This window comes from Diuraphis noxia, unplaced genomic scaffold, assembly GCF_037042655.1.
Source record: "Diuraphis noxia isolate RWA-SAM2 unplaced genomic scaffold, SU_Dnox_SAM2 contig0002, whole genome shotgun sequence".
Lineage (NCBI taxonomy): Eukaryota > Metazoa > Arthropoda > Insecta > Hemiptera > Aphididae > Diuraphis > Diuraphis noxia.
In genome coordinates this window covers 81,647,073-81,673,937 of record NW_028301712.1, presented here as the reverse complement: position 1 = coordinate 81,673,937, position 26,865 = coordinate 81,647,073, and the positions used below count along the sequence as shown (strand labels likewise).

Genomic DNA, 26,865 nt, shown 5'->3' with positions numbered 1-26,865 from the left:
GATGACATTGATGCTGATCGATTATCGATTTTCTTGGGGCGGCGGCGGCGTTACACGCAGTGGGTAAAAAATAATAATAATGATAATAATAAAACCGAGCCGGGTGCGTTTTTTCTCTATAATATTCGCCTTTTGTCGTCGCATCATTAATCATCTTTTCGGAAGCGATTCCGCACGATCGATTAAAACTACTACTACTACTACAGCGAATATTACTACCTACTCATTTCTTTTAAAAAATGATTTTTCACTTCTTTTATTTCCTTAAAAAACAATTTTTTGTAGAAAAAGTTTTTTTTTTGTAATGTGCTTGAAATTCTCACGAGATTGTTATTTTTGTTATTGTTAACGAAGTTGTTGATGCGAAATTCAAGACACGTAACCGGATACCCTCCGTTTCTTTACAAATATTGAGTGTTTTTTTTTACGCCATCATCAATTTTAATCAGCAAAGAGTTGATAGTGTGAAATGTGCGCGCACTTAAATTGATTAGAATTGAAACCGTTTAATATGCCGTTTATATTTTAAAGACGGAATAATTCCTATCGAATAAATGTTTACGCGTCGTTGTTGAAATATTATTTATTATAAAATAATAACACGTAGTAACTATAAATAAAAAACGATTGGTCTCGTAAATTGTTGTTTCCACGTCGACACGGTGTATACTGTATAGGTATATAGGTATTACACAATATTGTATTTTTTTTAACATAAAATACGCTCGTATTGAAGCGAGTAGAATTAAAAAATTTCTATTGAAAATAATTTTAAAACCACCTAGACGTCATCATGAAGAAGTGTCCGGGATACATGGACCGTAAGGTATTCGAATTCGGAGTAGAAGAATTGGGCCCAGGACCTGCAGCATATGGAGCCCGGACGACGGTGGGCCGCCGGAACCGGTTGCCTACCGTGGCCGGCGCACCATCATGCTCGATGCATCAGCGGCTGGACTTACACAACGAGACGGAAGGGCCAGGACCGGTAGTGTACAATTTGGCACAGTTGACGTGTCGTGGCCGAGCGGTCGCACCACGGTACACCATGGCCAAGAAACTGCCTTTGGACGGTGACTTGGACAACCCAGGGCCAGCGGCGTACAAGCCTAGAGTCCCGGTCAAGGGACCCGTGCTCAAAATGCTAGCTCGGATAATTGACCAGGATCCCGTAATGTCCAACATAATACCTACTATAGTTATTAATTTAATTTAAATTCTGAATTACTGTACCATCTGGTTAACCTCCAGGTAGAACACCATTGGTTTCCCTTTATCGAACAGTTTCCAATCGATAGCGAAATAAAAATTATTCAAATATTGATTATATTAATGTGCTGTTATTTTGTTTTGTCATTAAACGCATTAGTATTTTTTACCATATCAAATTTAAAAAAATGATCTCCTGAAAATAGTACTTTTGGGGTAATTGCAGTCTTGAACATTCAGTTCGATAATAAATAGTAGGAACCCATAAAGATCGCGTTTCACTTATTAAAAAGCAATTATTCATCTGTATTTTATATGTAATTGACTACTTATGTACATATAAAGTTTATGTATCATTGTGTGTATATTATATATACGTTTTTTTAAGAGAGCCGCCAACCCTGGATCCAACGTTTACAAGTTGCCGTCAACACTGTCGAAGAAAAAAATTACGCTGGCTAAAAAAATTGATGAAATCGTAGACATCAAATCACCTGGGCCGGTGTATCAAACTGTGCCTTTATACAAATACAAAAGCAAAGCGCCCCAATACAGTCTAGCGAAGAAATACGAAAATCCTTTGTTGGTCAACGAGATAAAGAGCCAATCGCCGAGCCCACAGGCATACAATCCCCCGCTCAAGTACAAGTTCAATGTTATGCCTAAGTTTTCGTTTGGGATGCGCCGTCCCGATAAATTTCCACCATTAGTAGTGTGTGGCGACGAAGTTAAAATACCAAAATAAACAGTTTTAACTATTTTTATCTAAGGACATCATCGTTGTACCGTATATATAGGTATATCAAAATAAATGGTATTTATTATTTAACTATATTATACTTAAGGAGAAGGACTTCGATGTCTCGCGTCGTAGTTTTAGTTAAGCATTAATAAGTCATACACCAAAAGTTACAGTGTAAAAATCCTCTTGAAAAAGTATACCATTATTCATAATTGCATTTATATTTACCTGATTGCATGCGTTACAGTGATAATGTTCTTTTCGTTTGAGCTTGCAAAAAGCGCGACTGCAGGGTTGCTCGGGTCCGTATTTCTCATGTCGTTCTAAACTCATCCATTCTGGTAAAACTTGAATAGTCACAACTGGTTCGATACTTAAACTGGAATCGGTTTTTGGTTTTTCTAAATAATGCACAAACAATATTTCCATTAATATTTGTTAGTTATTCAAATAGTTAAATTTATATTGACAATTTAATTTGATACTATATAATAATTAATAATCAATACTAGCTAATTAATAACTGCAAGGATCGCGTGGTGTACAATCAAGTTTTTCGACTATATATATAGTATATAGTATTATAGTGTGACGATAGTAATAAAACGCGTAAAATCGATCACTTCCACCGAAAAAAGCGAAGCTATGTACGTAATACTATGTGTGTATAATATATAATATACATATATGATATATGTAATACGTATATCATATATACAATCAATTTCTAAATAATAATAATTATAATTATAACTATAATAACTATTCAACAATAATTTCTGCATGACCCACCTGTCAGGGTTGCAGGGTCTGAAAAATTTGGAGAGGAACTCTTAGCGTTCGATAGGCCGCTCATAGGGTAGAAAGTGCCCGAAGCCTTCACCACTTTGAACAAGACAGAAAAAAAAAACAATCAAGACAAAAATACTACGCTAAGATAATTTCTTTAAAACAAAAAAATAAAAATAAAAATTAGAATAAAACACTTACCCGTTGTTGACCGTTGGCTTGTAGCTGAATCAGATGGGGAAGGGGTGGCTTGGGGCCTCGACGGAGACAAGATCTCTTCTTTGATTTGAGTTTCTGTGACAAATGACAGGTGTTATATTATAAGATAGGTAATAGGCACGATATATTTATTATTCTGTATACGTATATTTTATACTACAATATCATTGAATGTTTAGTGCAGACTTACCTAATTTCTCAGAAATCTGCAAACCAGCGGAGGCCTGATGTTGTAATAAATGTTGAGCCATTTGAGTGTATCTGGTGAACGAGTAACCGCATCCAGCTCTCACGCAGTGAAAATGCTTATTGATCGTGTTACTGCAAAAATATGAAAACGGACCGTGAAATAAAATAACGAATTAACGAAACGTGCAGTAGGTGTATGGCGTACCGCGTACTGCTGCATTATTATATATTATTATAATATCAACTTCAGCATAATTCATTTTTATGTTATATAATTATGATATAATTGCACTCACTTTGCGCAAGTCTCTAGCCGACAGTCGACCGATTTGTCGAAGAACAAAAATCCCTCCATGATGGTGACGTTGTCATGGAAATGCGTGGAATGGGCTTGTAACTCTTCGTCGTTATCAGTGGCGAAAAAGCATCGGGGCCTTCGGCAGTGATAGTGTAACGCGACGCCTTCGCTGGTGTACTTGCAAAGATTGTCTGGACAACCGTAACGATATTCCTCGAAACAGTGTTGTTCCTAAAAAAGGACACAAATGAATATTTTATAAATCTTCGGAAAATAATTTATTACGTTCTATTTATATGTATGTTACATAAAATAGTGACCGTTTCTTTTTCACCCGTTTTGGTTATAATGAACAATAGTACGATACAAAAATAAAAATAAAACAGAAACATTATGCTATAGGTAAAACTCGATATATCAATTTAACATAGATACATTTTTAAACATATTAATTACATTCTTAGTATTTTTTATGAACATTTTCAACTCGAGTATTGGTTTTAGAACGTTTATATACATTTTTTTCATATATGATCATAAAATAAAAATCGTCAGAAAACGTCGTCGTAACGCAAGGGCCTGATCGACCCCTCCAAACTATCAACACTTGGGGTTCTCTACCCTCGCTTCGAAAATCAGACGAAAAAACCTATCTATTAAAACCACATGTATAGGTGCAGCACCAATATGACACAACAATGCCAATAAAATAATATGATACGCATATAAATATCGCGTATCTTCTTTTTACATAATATATCACGGTGAGTCTTACCAGTGTGGTCTGAGTGGGCACTTCCGCATCTTCCGACTGTTGCGACTGTCCCGACGACTGAGATGGCTTGGGCAATTTGAAACTGGTGAATATGGCCTGCGGGGAATCACCGGTGGACCCACCCGCATAGTCGTTCCACACTTCAATCACTCGGTTCTTAGGTGGTCGGCCGCGCTTTCTCCTGAAAAGAGCGTCCAACGAATTGTACTGGCCGTACGGGACGTCGTGACTCTTGATGTGCTCGCCGCGCTCCGACGGCAGTACCGCCTCGTAACATCCTTCCTGCAAAACGCATGAGCCCCGTGTAATTGCCGTTTTTGCTTTATAGTTTATTGATACGGTATTATGGTGGCGTATTGTGTGTATAAGTTAGTCATGTCGTCTTGTCGGGGAAGGTGCACTTACCAAAACGCAGTGGAAATGTTGGTCCTTGGTGCACGTGTCCTGACAGTAGGCCGGTCCGCCTGGGTAAAAACTCTCGTTGATCCGTTCCTGATTGTCATGGTTGCGAGCGTGCGTTTCGGCTGCGTCTTGAGTCCTGATAAGGAAATGAAACACATGCGTTTAGTTTATAAGAACATTGTTTATTAAAAACTTCAGCCAACACAGTAATCAAAATGTATATTATACCATAGGTACTAACTACTAATTCGTTTTCTGTAGTCATTTTTTGAATCGTAATTCGTAATAGTGTATACTATAGGTATTAGTAAATTTGAAAAAAAGTATTTATATTTATAAAATAAAAATAATTATATTTTATGGTATATTTATATTATTTTCAAAATATTTTTAAACGTTCATATTAAGGGTGGTTGACAATGTGGTATTAACACTATTAACGTACTTGACGGGTGATTCGCAATTGGGCTCTTTGCAGTGGAAATGGTCAATGTCGGACATAACGCAACCAGATCCACCGGTACATGTGTTAGGTTTAAACCGGGTCAGGTATCTTGGCCACATCTCGACGTCTTCGGGTGACCCACCGTCCGCAACACCAGTGGACGAGTTGTCTGTGAAGAACCCGTGACCACCGCTCATTTTTGACGGGGCCCGCGGCGTGGAGGATAGTGGCGACATGGGACCGCCGCCTCCATCACTCGAGCTGTTGCTGTAGCTGGCCGCGTCGCCGGCCTGTGCGGCAAGTGCAGACAGAGAGGCCAACGAGTTGGCCTGCTGGTGGAGGAACTGCAGTGAGCTGTTGGGCGATATCGACAGCTCGTTCATTTGCGAATCTGCCGCGGTCGCTGCACCGTGAGCCACTCGTCTCCCGTCCCATGGCACCCATTCATCGTCACTAACCTGGTCCGGTGGATTCCCGGCGCCAACACCTCCACCTACCACGATACCACCGACGACACCACCGCCGCCACTTCCAGCCATGTTCATCACGGCCTGTTGGGCCAGTTTGAACTTTCGGTACGCAATTTCGCTGTCCTTGCGTTCGTGCTTTCGCTTGTGGCTAAGCAGCTGGCCACTGGAGTGAAGAACGTAGTTGCACCCGTCCCTCACGCAGTGGATGTGATTACACACCTGCGAGAACCGGCAGTTGGAAAAACCACAAGGATCGGGTTTCATGAACTTCTTGAATCCGTCCCTCGCTAATTGTTCGTCTTTTATATGATAAGTTTTATGTTTTTCTGAAAAAAAAAAATGCTTCATGTACTATACATTATTATTTTTACAAAATATGTATATAATATTGAAAATCTGTTTGAAATCAACCATAATATGGTCAAATCTACCATAATGTAATAATATAATATAATAATATAACCTCTTACTTTATTAGTCAAAAATATTAAAAACCACAAAATTGTGATTTTAATGTGGCTAAGAAAAATATTAAATTATACGTAATATATTTAATTATTTTTAAATTTCGAGGCTATTGGACTGGCCAATTTATTCTTAAGATCCCTAACAATCACCACTTTTATTAAATTAGATTGTGAATAGTTTTGCCTTGCTTGATGCACACAAAAAACTATAACCTTGTTCATAATATACGAGTTATACGAATATAATAATATAAAATTATTTAGCGAGACTCACCCATATCAGCTTTGTTTTTGAATGTAAACTGACAGTGATCACGTCTGCAGTGAAAATGAGTAGTTCTCTGACCGTAGAATGCGCAGTACGGTGTTCGACACTCTTCCGTGGCTCTAAGTCTTTGGAACCCTTCTTGTATTATGGCTGAATCTTTTCTGTGATAGTTTGCATGCATTTGTACGTCGGATGTGCTTATATAGACTTTATCACAGGTGCCCTGCGAAAAAGCAAATACGATAATTTGTTATACTTGTTTATATTATACTTTAAAGTATTTATTAGTCACTGCCACTACTCACTTGAATACAATGATAATGTGTTTGCTTGCGGTTGTGACTGCATCCCTGATATCTGTCCGAACAGTCGTCACTAGGCGAGTATCTCATAAAACCGTGTTGCAAGCTTTCATCCCTCTTTTTGTGCCACTTGAAGTGTCTAATCATTTCTTCTTTCTTAACGAACACTCTCGAATTGCAGTCAAGACAATGGAAGTGCTCTCTGTGAGAACAAAACGAATAACAATAATATTAAACTGTCTCGCACCGCACTTCAGGCGAGTCGCTCGTAAAGAAGTCTTCGCCGTACCTATAGTTCAAATCTCTGCACCGAGCAGATCCACATTCCTGACAGCTACTGAATCTTCTCACGTAACGCGAGTAATCGCCACTGGTCGGTGTTGAGCACCCACTACCTCCACCACTGCCGCCAACGGTGGACGAAGCCCCTTGTAACACCATCGTGACGTTATTGAGGGCTGAAGCGATTGAGGAAACTCCGGTTGTCTGAGATTCAGACCTAGTAGTCGTTAGCGCCAACGGACTCTGAGACCTTTTTGATATTCCATTATCTGCGGGAAAAAAGTAAAATTAAATTTATATACATATGTATTTATAACACGATATAATGTGTACGAGTATATATATTATATATAGTTAATATATTAAAACACGCGACTTATAAGTCATCTTAGGCCGGGTGTCAGATTACCCGTTCGGTTCTCAGCGAGGCCATGAGAAAAATGAGCAAATTTTTCAAATCCTCTATAAAGAATCCGTATATTGCGAAAACAAAACAATAACGACAATACGAGAAGCCACCGGATAGGGTTAAATCATTGTGTTCCCGGTAACCCGAGCTGTCCGTGTCACCTCATTTTACCCCGAAAAAAACCTTTCTTTGTACGCATGTAATACGAAAATATATAATAACAGTACATAATATAAAGTTGCAGAATGGTTTTTTTGTAGAAAAAAAATATAAGGTGGCAGACGCGTAACCCGATGCTGGGCGAAAGGGGTGACACACGCAACCGGGAGAGACGCGCCGGACTGTTTTCCCATAATTACGTAGACTCTCTGCAGTGGTCCAGGTGCGCGTAGAAATGAAATAATAAATCCTTCGCGAATGAGACCAACCCTTTCGACAAAAAAAGAAAAAAGGTCACCGTCTTTTTTGAACAAAATACCGTGAATACAATGAAACATGTGATGTTTAAAAGGGAAATTTATCAAAAAGGGAATCGCGCTACATTGTGTTGTATATGTTATGTTTTTTTAAGGAGTTTACATTGTCGGTTTCGTAAGATTATTATTTTATTATTTTTCGTTTTATTAATGTACGTGACATTTTTTTTTTTTTTGGTGCTTTGCTCCGATTCCCAGCAATCAAATTAATTTCAATAAATCCGATAAACAACGACAATGGCAGCTTTTTATGGTTGGTGGTATATATAAATATATGACAGTCGGACTTAATAATAATGTCACTGACATAGTCATATTAAAATTTGTTAAAAGTTGTACATTCAAAATAGTTTTCTAATCATCACAATACGAAACAGCTATTATTATAAGCAATATTATTAAGATTTGAGTTATAATATTTTTGTATTTGATTTTGATTTTCCCGGTTTGTCATTGGGTGATCGTATCCAGTGACGTCAAGGAAATCACGTGGGACAAAACACTTAACTAGACCAAACCCTGAGTATAAACGTGCCTAATATGATAATAATAATATAAAAGCGTTATTGTGAGAGCGCAGTAGTTGCAAGTCATTCATTATATACACACTCGTACGCGCGTCTTATGCTTCACACCGCCCTTGACACGGATAGTGGTTTACAAGTTAAGAAAAAAAAATTAAATAAATAAATAAACGAAAAAGGCAATAATCATAAATATTATTTGTATACCTAATGTAGGTGTACTCATTTATATATAATATATATATTTATATATATATGTATATACATTATACATATTAACATATTGTATGTATTATGTGTATACCTAGTACCTACTACCTACCCATTTTCTTGAATCCAAACAATTTCTCGACTATCCATATAATATAAGTATTTTTTTGGGGCAATCCAAAATAATATGTGTTATCAAAATTAAACACCTCAAAAGGGATGTAAGTACCTTTACATTATACTATAGTCTAGAATTTTCACCGGGCAGATATATCAGAATAAAGTTTTTTTTCTTGCGATCAGCTCTACGCATCGCTCAGCATTAATGCGAGGAATTGAAATTTATAAAAAATATGCGTTGGCCAACGAACTATTTTGTTATCATCGGCGGGTCGCAACGACTTCGATTGAAAGTTCACAATCTCCATATCATCTCCTTCTTCACAATCGCCTCCGACTACCTATTCAGTCTCGATATATAGCCATTTTCCCCTCTTATTTCACCAATAGCCCATATTGTGAGCGAAATTGAAAACTTATCAGATTCGGTTTAAATACGCATGTTCGCGTCGTCTCTCTCGTATCTGGTCGCGACTCAACATAACGCAAATTAAAAAAAAAGGAAAGAAAGAAACGGAGAAAGAATGTTATAATGAACATAGTTTTATTGTTCTAATGAAAACTATTGATCTCCGAGTAAACCAGGTATTTTCTTTTTTTACATTATCGAACTTTAAACTTTTTAGCCATTGTTCGAGTACCTATTGTACAACTGACTGGAACAAAATAATAATAATAATAAAAAGTTTAAACGCACAGGCCTCGTAGACGTTTCACAAAAACCCAATCACCATGGTAACCGATTATTGTTGATATTATTGGAAATTCTTTCTTCTTATTTTTATTTATTTATTTTTTACTCCTATCCACTCTTCTTGACTTCTGAACATTTCTTTCCCTACCAACCCCCAGTACCTCTCGTCTCACGGCCCTTTTCGACTTTAAAATTGATTATCCAGCGAATTCGTCTTTCCACTTATATATAGTATTATTCGTACACAAGTCGGATTCAATAATACAAATCGGTTTAGTCTGTCGGTACTTCGGTAATATTTTTTTTTCAAAAAGAAACAACAAAAACAAAACCCTCACTGTTTTCCTGAAAATTTCTGGTACCTACCACGTTGTTATTTAGTAGTTCATTACATTCGGCGGATAGAGTCGAATACTTGTATGCACGCGTTTGCAAATTGTGGGAGCTTGCTGCAGTCATTGCGGCCTTGTAAATGTACGAATATACAATAATAATATAAAGTTGTACACGTTATTATAACACTATAGTTAAAAGCGATATCCAAAATTTCATATTTTGAATTGCACCATACATACGTACATACACTTGACATTTAAGTTATAATATTATAATTTATAGTGTATAATATAATATAGGCGTAGTTCAATGAAAAAAAAAATAGATAAACTTTGATAATAGTTATTAGTTGTATTATTATATAACTGCATTATTATTTTTCCTATTATTTTATATCAATTTATGTATGCATGCGTGCATCTATAGCTTCCGTCGGATAGTTTTCTTTTTAACTCGCTTTATTTATTATATATTATTATGTACGCGAATTATGCGTTTTTTTTAAGCGTTACTGTCCGCCCTTCTTTGCCCCTATGTATACGATATACTCATACAGGCGTACCGAATTTCTCGCGTATCATTTTTCCCGTGGGTGTAGAGAAAATTACCTCGGGCACAAATCCATTTAGTATCGGTGTCACCTGCAATACACACACACGCGCACACATAAAAAATACATATTCTGTCTCATAATTCATCGGATCCGCGTTATAAAGGGATGGTTTAACAAAAAAAAAAAAAATGAAAAATACCATTTTTACCACTATATATAGTTATACAGATTTCACGGGTTAAACACTATGTTTTTTTTTTACGTCCTTTTACAGAAAATTTAAAAATGATGATGAAAAGACACGATAATGGTATTTGAATTGTACGAAACGTGTCTTAAAGACATATATGAGGTCATGACGAAGCATAAACCGAAACGCTTATAGAGGTGTGGGCACGACTCCTCTGTATATATATATACACAGTATATACATTGCATGCGGGATTTAGTAGGGGAATGAAATAAAAAGAAATCGTTTTATTTTATTTTACTTTTGTGTATATATTTTTCTCAACCGGTAGGTATTATACACTAAAAAGAACATGTGGGTAAAATAAATATTAACAGAAAATATCTATGTATGCGGCGGCCACAGCCGCCGGAGATATTTTGTACGCAGTGAAATCTGTGATATTTTTTCGTCGTGATTAATGGGTATCCGTTATCTATTCAGTGCCAGAAACAACAAGGAAAACGTTTTTCTTTCTCTATCTCCCTCCCTTCGGATTTTCACCACCCGCGTTCACGACTTAATGACTTCCCCCGGGTATTCGAGTTTTTTTTGTAAGTACCTTCATTTTAATATGTATATATAATATATTATATATTGTAATGTATATGCCCGCGCTGGCATATATTTATATTTTTGCAAAAAGTGTTGTAATTCGGATTGTTATTGGATTTTTTTCATCTCGCGAAGCACGCAAGATGATCGAATTACAATATCATACATTTTACAACTGCGGTAGGTATACCTTTTCGCTACAGCCTGGGCTGTTTCTTTTTCGTTGGTTTTTCTCGTGTGTGGTTTTACAAATATAAAATTCGACCAGTGCGTCACGGTCGCGTACCCGAGGGATTAAGCAAAAACTCACGAGATAAACATTAATATGATAGAGAGCAAAAAAAAAAAAAACGTTATTAAAAAACTGTAATAAACAAACAAAGGATAGTTGTGCTAATACAATATTGTGCAATCCGATCGTCGTCGCATGATTTGGATCCGAATGAAGGTTTAACCAGCATGTATAACATATATGGGTACACTGTACAGCTACCACGACTGTATTGTATAATAGATGTAAATAATATTTTATATTATTATTTTGTATCACAATTGATTTTTTTTATCCATTTTTACAAATTCGCGAAATATACAAACAGACCTATGTCGGAACGCATAAACGCTGCCAAGGTGTAAAGTTTTTATTTCATAATATATTTGACGCATGTTGGTGTGCATGCGCATGATAGTTGGTACCTATTGTTTCGATTTTTTGTCATTATCGATAACGTATAATATTGTAAAATTATCAATTTTTATAAGTTTTGTTATTGTTTGCAATATATTAGGTAGGTACTATGATATTCTTAAACTGTTCTGTATCGATGATCAATAATGATTTGGAAAAAAAATCGTGTTTAAAAAAATTATTCTCGAACCATCTCTATTGCTGTATTTGATTTATTTTATAAGTCGAATTAACAAAATACCGGTGAGTTTTTTATACGTTTTTTTTTTAATTTATACATATTTGTGTTAACACGTATTTTTTTCACTCACAGGTATGCCCTGCGGCGCTAAGGCCGACAACGGTCGAAAGACCAGTACAAGCATTAGTTAGTTTTTATTACAAGTTATTTATCGTCCATTCGTCGTCAGGTGCGTATAACGTTTTGAAAACTTGTGACAAATTATTATCATCATTATTATGTTGTTATTATTATACGTTGGGATTCTACGGTTTAGCCATGTATTTATATATATAGGAAGCATGTACACGACGGTTATAGCATTATTATTATTATTACTAATATAATCACTGTGGAGATCGAGCATTAATTTAACGAGTATTTATGGGTAACGACAATTATTATTCGTAAATTGACTAGAAAACACATTTTTATACTATTTTTACCCTGTCCGTTTCATTATACAAGACAATAATAACAATAATGTTATATAAACACGTCAGATTTATCATTAATAATTGACAATTGTTAATAAACACCACATCTGTGTCTTAACTGTATGTCATTGTTTTTAGTTTTTACCCAATTTTATAAATCTTCAGAAATCAAATATTTAAGTAGGAATAATAATATAACTACAGATAATATTACACGCGTGTGCTGATATACAGTGTATTCGTTGTGAACGCAACTGGATTTCGGCTCACACGCACCTACAAAATTTAACAAAATAATATACGTATCTATATATGTATACAACCTAACCTAACGTATATATTGTATTATATACGTATATGCGGATATATAATATGCAGAGCGCGGTTACCCCCTTTACGGAAATAGTTTTAGCTGCACACCGCGTGCACGTAGTACATAATAATATAATACAATATATAATAACGGAGCGCGAAATTCTCTAATCCCATATCCGATTTCTGTTTACGTAACAAGCTGTAGGGTCGCACCATTTTGCGTATTGTAACAATTTTTTAATTTCTTTTGGCGAGTGCGAGTGAAACGCACCACCGCCGCTGCTACTGTTGACGACGACAAAACGGTCGTCCTTAATCCTTTCCGCGAAAAAAAAATTAAATAACGTATTTACAATAATATAATATAGGTGTACGCCATGGTGGGGTTGCCTGAGGCTGACGGTGCGCGGCGGTGGTGACGACGACGTCGACATGTGTGGGGAAACGGGAGGGACCGGTTTTATTTTTTTTCTGTTGGTTTCGACCTTTTTATAAAAAATCGACCCTCTAATATATATACGTATATGATTAAATAATATAAAAATCACTCTTCATAATGCTCGTCATAACCCTTTTTTTTCATTTCATGCGTTTTCTACTAACCTAACCTATACATAAAGATACGCATTTTGTAGGGCAAAACAGACAAACACGCGTGTGTTCGTAGTACAGGAATACAATATTTTTTTTCTGAAGGGGTTGCGAACCACCTGGACCTAAACATCACAATATGTGTTGTAGGCATATACGTGAACTTTTTTCTTTCCCCTTTTTGCTCTTTGTCGTCTTGCCGCACACCCGCGACATATTATATATATTTACTAAAAGTATATTATACCACATCGACTATACGTATAACACTCCCACGTCGCGGATATAGTATTATATGTAGAAAAACAAATTCGATGCACGCGTATATGTTACGAAATTATACAAAATATATTGCATATTTGCATGTATATAATAAGTATAATGATATTATGTATGAATGTGTGGACGAAAGAACTACGGAATGCCCGTCCGGTGAAATGGAATCCGATAAGAAATATTCGATATAGTAATGACTAATGAATAATGATGTATCTCGTGACATCATTATTACGTCGAGCACGCATTTGTATAGGGATTATATTTATTAATATTTGTAGGTACCTACTACCTTCAAGTCCGAAACAGAGAAATCCGAGAGCGCGAATAAGTTTGTATTCAACGGCGGTCGGTGAACGCAACGCGATTAAGGTACTATATAGGTACATAATACAATATAATTTTATTCTGTTTGTTAAGAATCTGAAACATTCGCGATATTTTAATTCGACGCACATACAACGACTACGACGACTACGCAATTTTTGGTACTAAATTTCGTCGTTGTAAGGGTATTTGATTTTTCGTCACTATAATATAGTATACAATATTATTAATAGTATTACAATATTATTTACGAAGCCATGTATTCACTGGTGATAAAAACACAATCACGCGAAATTCAAGTTTTATTTTCGCCATACTATATTTTCGGCATGCATTCGGATGCATTTGCAACTTGCAACAGTGTATAACCGGATTGGGGACATCACAGTAACGAGGAATTTCGACGCCATAAGTCATAATGACCGGTAAGTAGGGATCTTGAGTTTATATCTGTGAGTGAAAAAAAATGAATAAAAAAAAATCATGAAGACAAACTGTGCAGAAATAGTGTCGGTGGGAGGGGGAGGACGCACGCGCATCGCTGCTGTGCGGTCACAAACCGTGACATTTTCAGCACCGTCGTCATATACATTATTGATGAGTAAAAAATAAATAGGTACGATATCACAGTGATAAACAAATAATAATTATTATAATAATAAAAATGTTAAAACGTATAATATAATAGTATTATATAGGTGGTATAATAGTATATATATATATATATAACCTACGACAAGGTACACGTAGCTAAATATAATATTATATATGGGCATTGTACAACCTATTTGGTTGCGTATTTATTATATAATAATAATATGCAGGAGACCGGACGGGTGCGTTTTATTAATAATAATATATTGCTATAACGTCAGCACAGTCAGAATTTTGAATCGAAATTAAATCATCTTCTATTTAGACTTCTTGTAGGTACATCATAACTGTTTTAATTTGTTCCTCGAGCCCAAAATACGATATACGCGTCCGTTTAGTATCAAATAATATTAATAATAATATTATTTTTATCGAACGTTACGCATAAAATATGTAGGTTTATTTATTCGTCGCGTTTCACACGGCAGTAATACAAAAAATATATAAACAATTTTAACCCCCTGCTCCCTCACGATGAGGTTAATTCGTTTACGGGAAACGGAAGTGTCGACTGTCGAGAGTGATAATTTGCATTTTGGATATAGAACCCATGCCCGCTACGTGTATAATATGTATACATATAAGTATATAACATATGATATTAAGCGCGTCGACCTTATAATTTATATATATATATATATGTATTATAAAATGTATATACACGTGTAAACTGGAAATGTACTTCGACGTGTAAATAATCGAAATATGACATTTTACGTTTTACATAACTTTGCATAAGTAATTCGAAAACTTCAAACATACGTATACGTATACAAATAATATATATATATATACACACAAATATAAACATATAAGTATAGTAAGTGCACTACATAACGCGCACACAATATAATATTTAATAATAATTCACCTAAATGAAATGTTTATGACTGTTATAAGAAAAATAATATTAAATATAAATATACGTAGACGATGGAAATTTACTGAACTTGATGCTTTGTGCAAAGATCATTATAGTACCTATATTATTTAATGTTATAATATAGCTCTTAATTTCGCATGCGATCTTTATTTTATCATTATATTAATATATATTATTCTATTATTCTCGAATTTTCGGTAAACCGACTTAATGTTAATCTTTATTTTTTACGCTGCTTTATGTTTATCGAAAATACAAAGAGGTTAATATTAATATGATTTTTGGAATGGAAAAATATACGTCGTTATTTTTATTATAATTGATTCGGATGCGAAAATAGAATAAGCGGAAATAAACCGAATGTGTAAGCGTAACTCAATAGTTCCAAAAAAAAAAACAGTCCATAATCTAAACTCTACACTCTAAATTCTACATTATAGTATCATACATTTATACATAATATATTATATATCTTTCTAACGTATATCTGTATATCATCAATAGATAATAAGAAATGGATACGTTTATAATTCTACCTCCAAAACTACCGTACAAATTTACCAAATTTTTCTTGTCAGTGATTAATTCACAGTTGACGCAGAGAAATGTAGATTTTTTACGTTTAACGCACACAAATTGCGGTTATGGATCAGATTATATATCTAGATACATTATGATCATAAAATATGTTCCAACTACTAAGAACTAATATACGAAATATCGATAAGTATTTAACAACAGTTAGTATTTTCAATCTCGCGACAAAAAAATATCAATAAATGTAAATTACAATTTACTTATTTTTTAGTGTGACGGCGATAATATAGATTATAGATAATAATAATATTGTAGATATTATTGAAGTCAATCAATCACCTATTCGTATCGTCACTATTTTCGTTATTATTATTATTATTTACTCAAAAATGATCAGAGAGCCGAAGGGCGAAGATTGAGATAAAAATATAAAATTGTTAATATTTGTAGGTACCTCTACATTAGCACCTACTAACGTAGTCAACATATTATGCGCGCGTGGTGGATAAACGAAATATGTTTTTCTATAGAAGATCAGCCTTGAACAGCCCGCACAATATTATTCTATTATCTCCACATATAATACGTATTTGTATACATGCTACATCAATTGAAAATAATTTCACAATAATTGGGCAATACACCATGTCGGTGCGGGCGTCATGCGTATGTAGCAAATTTTAAGAACCTCAAATTTGTTTTAATTAATTTAATGCATAGTTTTGAGTTTACTTATACTGTTATCGTCGTTTAGATTTTTTCTTTTACGACCAAAACGAGATCGGAGTCACCGGCGGTGGCCCAAGGAAACGGGCTTCGTCGACGAACGCGTTTATTTTAATAGTATTTTTAATAGTATTTAATTAACAAGTGACCGCGAATGGTCTTTTTGTACTGCCCACGCGTGCCGCCTCAGGTTTTTGTTGAATTCCTCGTACTTGATGGGTGAAAGCCATTTACCATGTGTGGTACGCGTTTATATGGTAAAGATTTTTTTATGTGGACCTACACTAAATTTGTACTCAGTTCGGAGGTTATTTTGCTGAATTTGTATTTTGTTTTATTTTTTAATATTTTTTTTCAAATAAAAAAATATGTTTATGTGGAAAAACGCGCATGTTTATCGAGAAACAAAATGTTGTGTATTTTACTTTACAATATGATTATCTATTGTGGCACGCTCCAGGGAAAATGGTAAAAATAATCGATATTCTCGTACGTTTATTGTGAGTACAGACAATACACAACAAAGTCTCGGAAATAAAAATTGATTTCTCTTCGACTTATATGTATTATGTTTCTCATACATATTAGATTTTGTTTTCACAGAAAACAATAGACTTAATGTTAATTTGATTTAACGGAAATATTACAATATATATTTCCGTTACGCCAGATATTCAAACGTAGGTACGCAATATTATTATAGTACATAATATATCAAATATAAAAACTATTATTTATTATAATAATAATAAAAAAAACACGAGAGGATACTGCAGTATATAACTTCGCCTGCTTTTTGGCAAAAATACTATTATATACTTTAGATTTTGAAGGGAAATGGATTTGAATGCATTTTATGACAATGTATATACCTACTTAATAATGCATAGTGTTTTTAAATTTAGCTAGAACCATCACATACATATAATGATTTTAACCTTGTAAGTATTCGTCTACTTAATTAAAATTGTAAATTTCATAAAATAAAAACTGGGTATTTTAAATTTTTTAAATTTAATTTCACTATAAGATTATAATTATGAATAGTTATAGTAAAATACGTTGAAAGTACCTGGTGAGAATTTAATTTTAATTAGTTGTTACCCCGAATATGATGATTAAGATTTATTGGTTGATTTTGCAACTTTTTGAAAACTATTGAGAATTATTAAAGACGTCCTTTCTAAAGTACCTACCTATATCAACTTGGTGTCTAGTTTTTTATTTATAAAGATTTAGATTTTCTTCTATTTGAAAAATGATTAGTTGATCACATACCTAGTACAAAATTATTAGGAACAAACAAATAAAACACATAATTTTAAAACTATCAATATAAATTATCTATTATAGGTACATACGAATCAATGTATATTGTCTACTATTAACATATTTTTCGTTCTATAAATATTTATACCAATTACAGGTATTCAATAATTATTATCGATTATAAATACCAATATTTTTCTATTTGTCTAATTATAAATTATTGGTAAACACGAATGGTAAATTACCTGATTAAATTAATTAATCATCATAAGTTTTTAATTTTTAAATGCACACTGTTAAATAATTATATGATGCTTATAAAATTTACTACAATAGTAGGTCTCGTTCAAATATTATGAAATGTTAATTGCATAAAAAAAAAAAATAATAATAATAAAAGAAACACGAACATATTATATGGAATAATTTTTCAGTTTTATTAACTGCCTCGTGGCGTCACACTGCCAAATACGTCAAATATTTACACTGTATTAATGGCAGACTATCGAATTCCGAATTATTATTATTACTGTCGAGTAAATGGTTTTGTGTACACACGTTAACCCTAATTAGCAGTTTTAATCACATATGTGCTTTTAATAGAATACAGTATTAAACTATGAAAAAAATTGCGTGAAAACAAATTTTAAATACACAATAATTAATAATATATTAATATATTATTTTCTATTAGTAGTTGTTAGTTACACCAAATATAGTAATATACCTATTATATATTATACGTAGCCACGAAGTGTGTTTATACGAGCTGAAATTCGGTCGACAAAGGGCCCGCACACACACACACATACGCACGCGCACATACATTTACACACGCCTGAAACGGTATCGTAAAAAAAAATTAAATAAAAACCAAGGGCATTACCGACGAATTCATAAATACTTAATTACTAGAGGACAATAAAAAACAGACAAACGTTGTGTTTCCGACGTTATAATATATAGCAAACAATGATAATTAACATTATAACCCGGTCGGTGAACGAGGCGAATTAACACATGTCGGTTTTATATAAATATATAGGTACATAATGAAAAAAATAATAATAATCCGAAGACGAACACAACGCACCCGCGAATGTTGTCATATTCTAATATAAATTATATATACCAACATAATAATACCTATACAAGCATTATTTGAGAAAAACGGTAACATTTTAACTTTCAAGTTTTAAGTTATACAATTTAGCGGCTAGGGCTGCAGTGGTTTCTAAAATGTCCGGAAAACGTTTTACCGATGAGAATAATGATTTATGTAATTAACGAGTTTTTAATATTATATATTAAACTTTTTTATATTTCTATAGGTGTACGCGAATCAATTAGGCGGAAACGAGTATACCGTGTACGCACATTGATGCCACCAATATCTCAAAGATAATATTGAGACATTTTCCTAGTATAACAGCAGCCATTATTGTTTATATATTATAGTAAATCGTGTAAAATATGCAAACACCGAACCCGGTGACAGTATACCTTAATATACTATAATTTTTAGGTTAACGCGCTTATTATTATAATATTCTAAGTTGACAAAAATTGTTTTGAAAAGAAAGAAACAAATTATGCATAAATATCGATATATTTAGTGCGATGGATCTTGGGTTTTTAAATAGTTAATAATAATAATAATATATGTTTATATTACAATATTTTCACTCTAAAGAAATTATCAACATGGTTTAAAACTTTATTCGATATATGGAGAAAATATTATTACCAGAAGTAAATAAATTTTATATAATATATATTTATACTATAATATGTAATATGTCATATCGATATGCGTGAAAAATTTACTATGAACGGTCTATCATTCATTTTCATGACCAGTCTTGATATATAGATCATATGAAAATCCAATGTTTTAATATAATATATCATAAACTACAAAAATATAATCAGGTCAATTATCAGATTTTAGACTACAGCAAACTATACGCCTGTATCTATTACGTGATAATAATAATAATGTTATCGTTGATCATAAAATAAATATTTTGCTCCTGATGTTTGAATAATACTCGTTTAAATATAAAATGTATTTATAATAAGCTTATCGACGTGGAGAAGACTTGCGCAAAGGTATGCGCGCTCATTGTGAACATGGCCGTGATGAAATAAAAAATGCCTAAATATATATATTTATTATATAAAAGTACGTTGGAGTTAAATGTGCGCGGACTTTGTGTTTGCACTATCCGTTTTCGTTGCGCGTGTGATATATTATCTGCGACAATGGCGTAGCGCGTAGGTATATATGCCTATTGTACAATAATAATAGGTAATACGATTTTATATGCTATACATATAGTTCCACTGTGTTATTCTAGCAGAGATTATTTTAATTTTTTCTCATTTTATTCGCGTAAAACGATATTTGCAGCGCCGCGGCCGCGTCGTTCAAGTCTCGGTGGTGGAACATGGAATACGCATAATTCGATTATACTTAAAGGCAAAAGTGGGAGCTATAGATTACATTGTCCATATAATATAATACTGGGAAAGAACGAATAATTGTCTTTACTTATACTTCAATATCTTACACGTTACTACGTTTAATATTATACAGTTACAGACTATATAATGTATTATATTACATTTTTTCTTAAAATTTGTTAAAGTATTCATTCCGTTATAAATATTAGCGGTGTCATTTAGCTCCTTTTACCTAGAGACATTCGATAATAATTATACCTCCTCTTCTTCCTCCTCTTCTTCTTCCACTACCTACTCTTCCAAACTGCCGTAGGTATCCAAAATATCTGACCCGAATCGGCAAAGAAGCGCGCCCATAGCATACTAACAGAATAATTAAAAATCTATCGGTCGTCGTACGCGAGCCACTTATCCAATAATATATATATTTATCGTATACCTATTACTTACGGACATTATTATTTTTAGCCGATAACAATTAGCGACATTTTACGATGTACTTACGGTGACTGCTATAGGTACGTGCCGGACGACGTGAGGAATGCGTTATTCTTTTATTATTCTTTCGGGTTGTTAATATAATAATATATTATTATTATTTATAAGCCAGGCGCCCGCCCGTGATACGCCGTACGCCGTGGATGCGTACGTGCGCAAAAAATATCCTAACGTGACATTTTTTAATTAACTCGGCGTATAATAATACAAGACACAAGTATAGTATATTTGGTGGGTATTCTTCTTTTTTATATAATTATATACATTGCTGTTGTATAGCTAATAAAATGTATTAATAATATACGTGTACGGAAATGACGACAAAAACGACTGTGCGTGATGGTAATGCCTAAAAAGTTAAATATTTGGGGGAGGTGGGAAATCACACCACTTCGTCGGACGAGCTATTCTGCAAAAAATGATTTATAACTAATAAAAATACGAAAGAAAAGACGCAGTTATTGGCAGTTTCGGCCTCACTAATACTTGAATCGCAAACATATAACTACACTTCGAGTGCCTTACAATTTTATATAAATACTCGCACACAAACCACCTGATGCTGTTTAAAACTATAATAATATTATCACTTGACTGAACTCAAACGATTGTTTTTCCTGTTTTTATTACGTATAATACGTGTTGTCAAATCCTCGCTAGTCACTACAGCCTTTTATCAGTTATCTGAACCTACCAGTCCTACTAATATATTATTTTAATAATGTACTAAGCATACGAACTTCGAGATGTACTATGTACGTATACATAATGATAGTTGTATACTATAGGTATAAAATACTTATAGAAAAATTTACCTAAAAATAAAACACGTCAGACGATCGAAAGACCATCAATAAAAAGAACATTTTTTTACCAAACGATAATGGATTTCCCCTCCACCTTTCTAGTATAAAACTCGCCGACTGCATTGTATATTATGTACACTGGGAAAATTCTTCAAACATAATCAAAACATTCGTCGCGGGGATTCTGATAAATCACTCCATTGTTTATATATGTGCTAGGTTATTGTTTTTTTTTTTTATTATTATTGTTAATATTAGTGTTTATTAGTTTGGTGTATACGTTTTTTTCGTATGTATAATATTATAATAAACTCATTAAAACAATAGTCAAAAAAGTCATACCAGAGCAAATGTTTGGTTGGCCCTCGCGGTGAGCGTGGTTGACGGTTGTATAGTGAATGACAGTGGCAGCGGTGGCGCTTTGAGGGTGCAAGAAATATGGGGATTCGTTTATAGGTACACGTGTTTCATGTACACTATATATACATTATACGTACACAAAAACGAATGTATATCATTTTTTTTGGATAAAACGCAGGAATGACACAAAAAATCACACACCCCCAGTTAAATGAGTGACAAGCGTGTCTTTTTTTCATGCACCCCACCCGTGTCTGTTTACACTTGCTTGATTTCAATTCAGCAAGGTTCGCGCTGGTTATAAGGATGACATGTAAACGATAGTTTGTGGTAAAATAAGAGTGTATGAGTATCACACCCCACAGTCGCTTTTGTGCACATTTATAATATAATTAATATTATGTAGGTACGGTGTATAATACTATTATGTATATTTGCATATTATATAAAAGAATTTTATAATATACACAATATACAACGCTCTTATATATATGCCTAACCAACTAAAGGACGGCTGTTAAATTGTATCTACTGGTTTTGTACAATGACCACCCAATGTTATTTACTTTCGTTTATGAAAACGATCTAATTATTCGCTTTAGAAATAAGTATATAATAATACTGTAGATATGGTTTTTTGAATGCTTGTATAAAGGGTTGCGAAATAATATTTCAGTATAAAATATTATTGTTATTTTTGGCTGACGATAACGTATTTTACTATACATAGGTAACCGTAAAAACATAAAATCTATAAATATTTTACTATTAAACATTTAAACATATTTTTACTCTTGGATTCTTGAATTTTGTATACGATATAGGTACATAAAAAAATACACGACTTTTGTAGTAGTATTTGTTAAACAAATTCACTGCGTGTTTTGTTATTATAATTTAAATTATATGAGTTTTATTTTTTTTTTTTTGTTTGCTACAAACCATGAGATCTCACGACGTTGTGTACGTATGAATATTATCAGTAAACATATTATATTTTCAAACGATCGTGACATAACATTTTAGATTCTTCTACAACAAAGTATACATAAGTGAAAAAAAATGTATAAAACTATATACTAATGACTAAAAAATAATAAGTATTAATGATTTTACCTTATTTAAAATAATGCAACATAGGTACTGTGAAATATTGATGCTTGTGGAGTTGTACATAATTATATAGTTAAGAGTGGAAACAAATAAACCTATACGACTACGGCTATGGCCATACATATGTATAGCCGTATAGGAGTTGTTTTTAAATCGTATCATTCCGTAGGATCGGACTATTCGTACTATTGTGTACATCATTAATCCTTATTGTATATCATTTTATCACATTAAATATAAATCAAACATATTCCAGTATTCCACGCAATACAATATAGCTATAGTCGAAGTTACATTATATATGTATATATATATATATATATATATATATATATATATATATATATATATATATGCACGGGGATGCAGTAATCAATGATCGTTTAAGACTAATTCGCTAGCGGAATTAATGAGTGAATGTTTTTTTTTTGAAACTGTAATGATTTATGTTATATATCTATATCTATACATAATATATAATATGATCTAGTTAGACCGGGTTTTGATTTGAATAAAATCGGTTTAACCTCAATCACATGGGACCTTAGGGCAAACAGTAAATCGTCCGAAAGCGGTTCATTAAAAAAAGCTATTGTGTTTGATTGCTAAATTGTCGAGTCCCGCATATGCGCGTTAAACTCTTTATTAATACATACTTTTTTCATCGTCTACGAATTCTTTCTTTTTTTCCCTCACAGTTACCGTTTTCATCTTTTATTATTATTATTATTATTATTATTATTTTAATTTTTTTTTTCGAGTATATATTCCCATTCGTCTGCGGAACGGGTTAAGAGGAAACGACGTCGGACAAACAGCAATTGGTCTTTATTGCTCTAAACTGGTTCTGTTAATAAATTTAGATTGATACAAATGCCGTATTATAGGCTAATGTACACATATTATGTACTACTACTACTACTTCTACGTTGACGACGATAACGACGTCGGCGGCGACGGTGGCGAGGGTCTACAAGAAATGTGAGCAATTGATGCGTTCTTTACATACCATACCGACGACGTCGCCGTTACCGGTGCGAGCCAAGAAAATAAAACAGTTAACAAAATTATTCGTAAAAAAATAAAATAAAAATAAAACATTGTGTACGGTAAGTATGCGTATTAATGTAGCAAAAATGTTTTCAGCGCAGTTTAAAACAAACTTGGACGCACACCCGAAAAAGACCGTTGCGAACCTTTGGTGAGAGAACGTGACGGTAAAAAAAAAAAAATAAAGAAAAAAAACGAAAGGAAAATACACCCTTGTGTGTATCGGGAGAGGGGAATATAAAAAAAGGTTCATGTAGAAAACAATCGACGATTACACGCGTCAGACAAAGGCATCGGGTTACGTTCGCGGTATCGTTTTTCTCGCATTTTTGAGGAAACTTAACCGAGCGCGTCTAAGTACGTTACAACGATATCGTCATCATCCCATATATAAGTATATATAAATTAACTGAGTAGGTCACATTTCCCACGTCGGATTATTATGCTTCGGAGTTCGGACCAATTGCCCGTAATTTTCAAATCAACCCCACCATCGCATCAGTACGTCTCCAAAACAAATAATATTAGGTAGGTATACGAATAAAAATAACCACGAAAACGGGATAAATATTGTTCACAGTCGTGTATAATCGACCAATTCGTTTCTACAGTTCTTACAATACGTGGGCTGGTATTTAATACTAAATATTTAATCAAGATATTATGAGTTAGCTTGTGAAATCTATCACAAATTAAATATGAAACCACGTTTCCCAAAAAAATTAAGATTTCAAAAACAAGTAAAAACTCTTAAATAGTAAATACAGATAATGTCCATAATTGTATGTTTAATAATATTTCCATTTACTCTAATGCTTAAACTTTTAACACAAAATTCGTTCTACTGGACTCAAATTGTATAAGTTTAACGTTTATAAGACGGAGATAACATATTATAATACAATATTTCCTCTTAAAAATAATGTCGTTTTACAAGAAGATGAATAATTGTAGTCGACGACGCGCCCGTTATGGGAAGCAACTCATACAACACGTGATATAATATATATTATATAAATTATATAATATGTTAATATAATATACAGCTGACTATATATGAATTAACCAAAGTCTATTCGTTCGCCAAGGCTTAAAATAAGAGACTCGCTTAAAGAAACCGCGTTAAAAAACCACAACGTGGACGGATTCTTCGAAGGGTTCATCGATCTTTTGGGATTTATTTTTGAATAAAAGAGCGTAAAGGCGGTCCGGTATTTGACCTTCGCATGTGGCCAGCGGTTGTGCATTTCCCGCATTGTTCGGAAAACACGACATTTGCGATGGCGGCTTTTGGCCGATTGCTTGACACAAATACCACCGGATAGCAAACGAAGAGAGAGATAGAAAATTCACGCGTTCGTTGTCTCGCGTGACTCTACACCCGTGCACTAAAATAGATGGCCAAGGGTGGCGGGGAGGAACGAGTAAAATGGGGTGAAGGGAGGCTGGTAGTAGTGGAAGTGGTGATAGTATATACAGGTATCGAGGTTATGGGCCTTCGTTACGTTTGCCAACAAAGAAAAAGAAAAACCCAACCAACAAATTGTTTTACGCTCAACCCTTGGATATGCAATATGTGACGCACACACACATATATATATATAGTATGAGCATGCATCGACACACGCAGAGGTTTTATTCATATAATATATATATATATATAAAGTGTTTATTTTTATTTTTTTCCAATTCACTGACCTTGGGCATTGGCGTAGGTCGGCGTCGGCACCGTGAGCGGAGTGGTGACTGCCGAGTGCGGTGACAGGGTCTGAATACCTAGTGACGTCATCGCAGCAGTGGTACCGGCCGTGTCCCTGTGTATCGGTGGCAAGGGTACGATGACAGACGGTGAGACGTGCTGTAATAGGCAAAACAAAATTTGTTAAAAATTATTTTAAATTATGAATCCCAATGATGATCATAATATCGTTTGTTGTTATAAATGTTCATACAATTTTAATTTATACATTCACAGAATACAAAACTTCAATTAATAATATTTTTTCCAGTTAAATACACGTAGGTACCTGTATATACATATGGGTATGCGCGTGCGCATGTATACATAAACAGAATTATTTAAATCGCATTCGTCGAGCGTGTATGTATTTAATATCTGCCTATATTTTATTCCATTAATTATGATGGTTTATGTAGTTTTACCTAAATACATTTAACAGTTGTAATATTCAAAAAGAGGATGATAAATTATTGTATGTATTCTTAATAGATTTATCGTCACATTATGATTGTGCAGTTTTAACAATCCAATACAATAGCGTAGGTATACCTATATGATCAGACGTATAAGTATATTACTTAGAACGAAATATTAAACGGAAGTTATAATTAACATAATATATACCAAAAAGAAATCGTTATTAATTATTATATTATATTATTACTATTATTTCACTGTACGATGAGATGATGAAAGATTTTTCATACACACGCGCTTGTCACGTCTGCTGTTTAGGTTCTATACACAAGACTGACTTTAACTATACCTATTATATTATTATTATTATAGGTATTAAGTTGGCGCGTGTCAACTTCCAAGTGTGACTAGTGTGAGTACACGCATATTTAATAGGTGAAAACAAACAAATAATCATTATACAAACGATTTTGGTAGGTCTTTCTTACATAAAATCGGAATGTGGATCTATTATGTATTACTGAAGGA

General features: G+C 33.6%; 2 protein-coding genes across 4 annotated transcripts in view; one reads left to right on the top strand and one right to left on the bottom strand.

Moving 5' to 3' along the window:
- Positions 1-26,865, bottom strand: part of LOC107173049 (castor zinc finger transcription factor) — an 86,472-nt gene that overhangs the window by 7,173 nt on the left and 52,434 nt on the right. For 2 of the 3 annotated variants that reach the window (XM_015523403.2, XM_015523402.2), the window contains 12 exons: positions 25,878-26,037; positions 6,865-7,126; positions 6,579-6,777; positions 6,280-6,496; positions 5,069-5,864; positions 4,627-4,759; positions 4,222-4,503; positions 3,445-3,677; positions 3,150-3,280; positions 2,942-3,034; positions 2,744-2,836; positions 2,180-2,352 (listed from right to left, as the gene is read on the bottom strand). In XM_015523403.2, the coding sequence (XP_015378889.2) occupies positions 2,180-2,352; positions 2,744-2,836; positions 2,942-3,034; positions 3,150-3,280; positions 3,445-3,677; positions 4,222-4,503; positions 4,627-4,759; positions 5,069-5,864; positions 6,280-6,496; positions 6,579-6,777; positions 6,865-7,126; positions 25,878-26,037 (2,772 nt within the window). The remainder of the gene's footprint in view (positions 1-2,179; positions 2,353-2,743; positions 2,837-2,941; positions 3,035-3,149; positions 3,281-3,444; positions 3,678-4,221; positions 4,504-4,626; positions 4,760-5,068; positions 5,865-6,279; positions 6,497-6,578; positions 6,778-6,864; positions 7,127-25,877; positions 26,038-26,865) is intronic. The other variant, XM_015523404.2, reaches the window with a different exon arrangement.
- Positions 755-2,012, top strand: LOC107173050 (uncharacterized). Its single transcript, XM_015523406.2, has 2 exons — positions 755-1,171; positions 1,598-2,012. The coding sequence occupies exons 1-2, from the start codon at positions 794-796 to the stop codon at positions 1,952-1,954; spliced, it is 735 nt and encodes a 244-aa protein (XP_015378892.2). The 5' UTR covers positions 755-793; the 3' UTR covers positions 1,955-2,012.

Bases quoted from the DNA above. Each gene is read 5' to 3' on its own strand.
- LOC107173050 (XM_015523406.2), top strand. From the start codon at position 794: ATGAAGAAGTGTCCGGGATACATGGACCGTAAGGTATTCGAATTCGGA. The intron at 1,172-1,597 runs GTAATGTCCAAC...CGTTTTTTTAAG, and splicing joins GGATAATTGACCAGGATCCC to AGAGCCGCCAACCCTGGATC.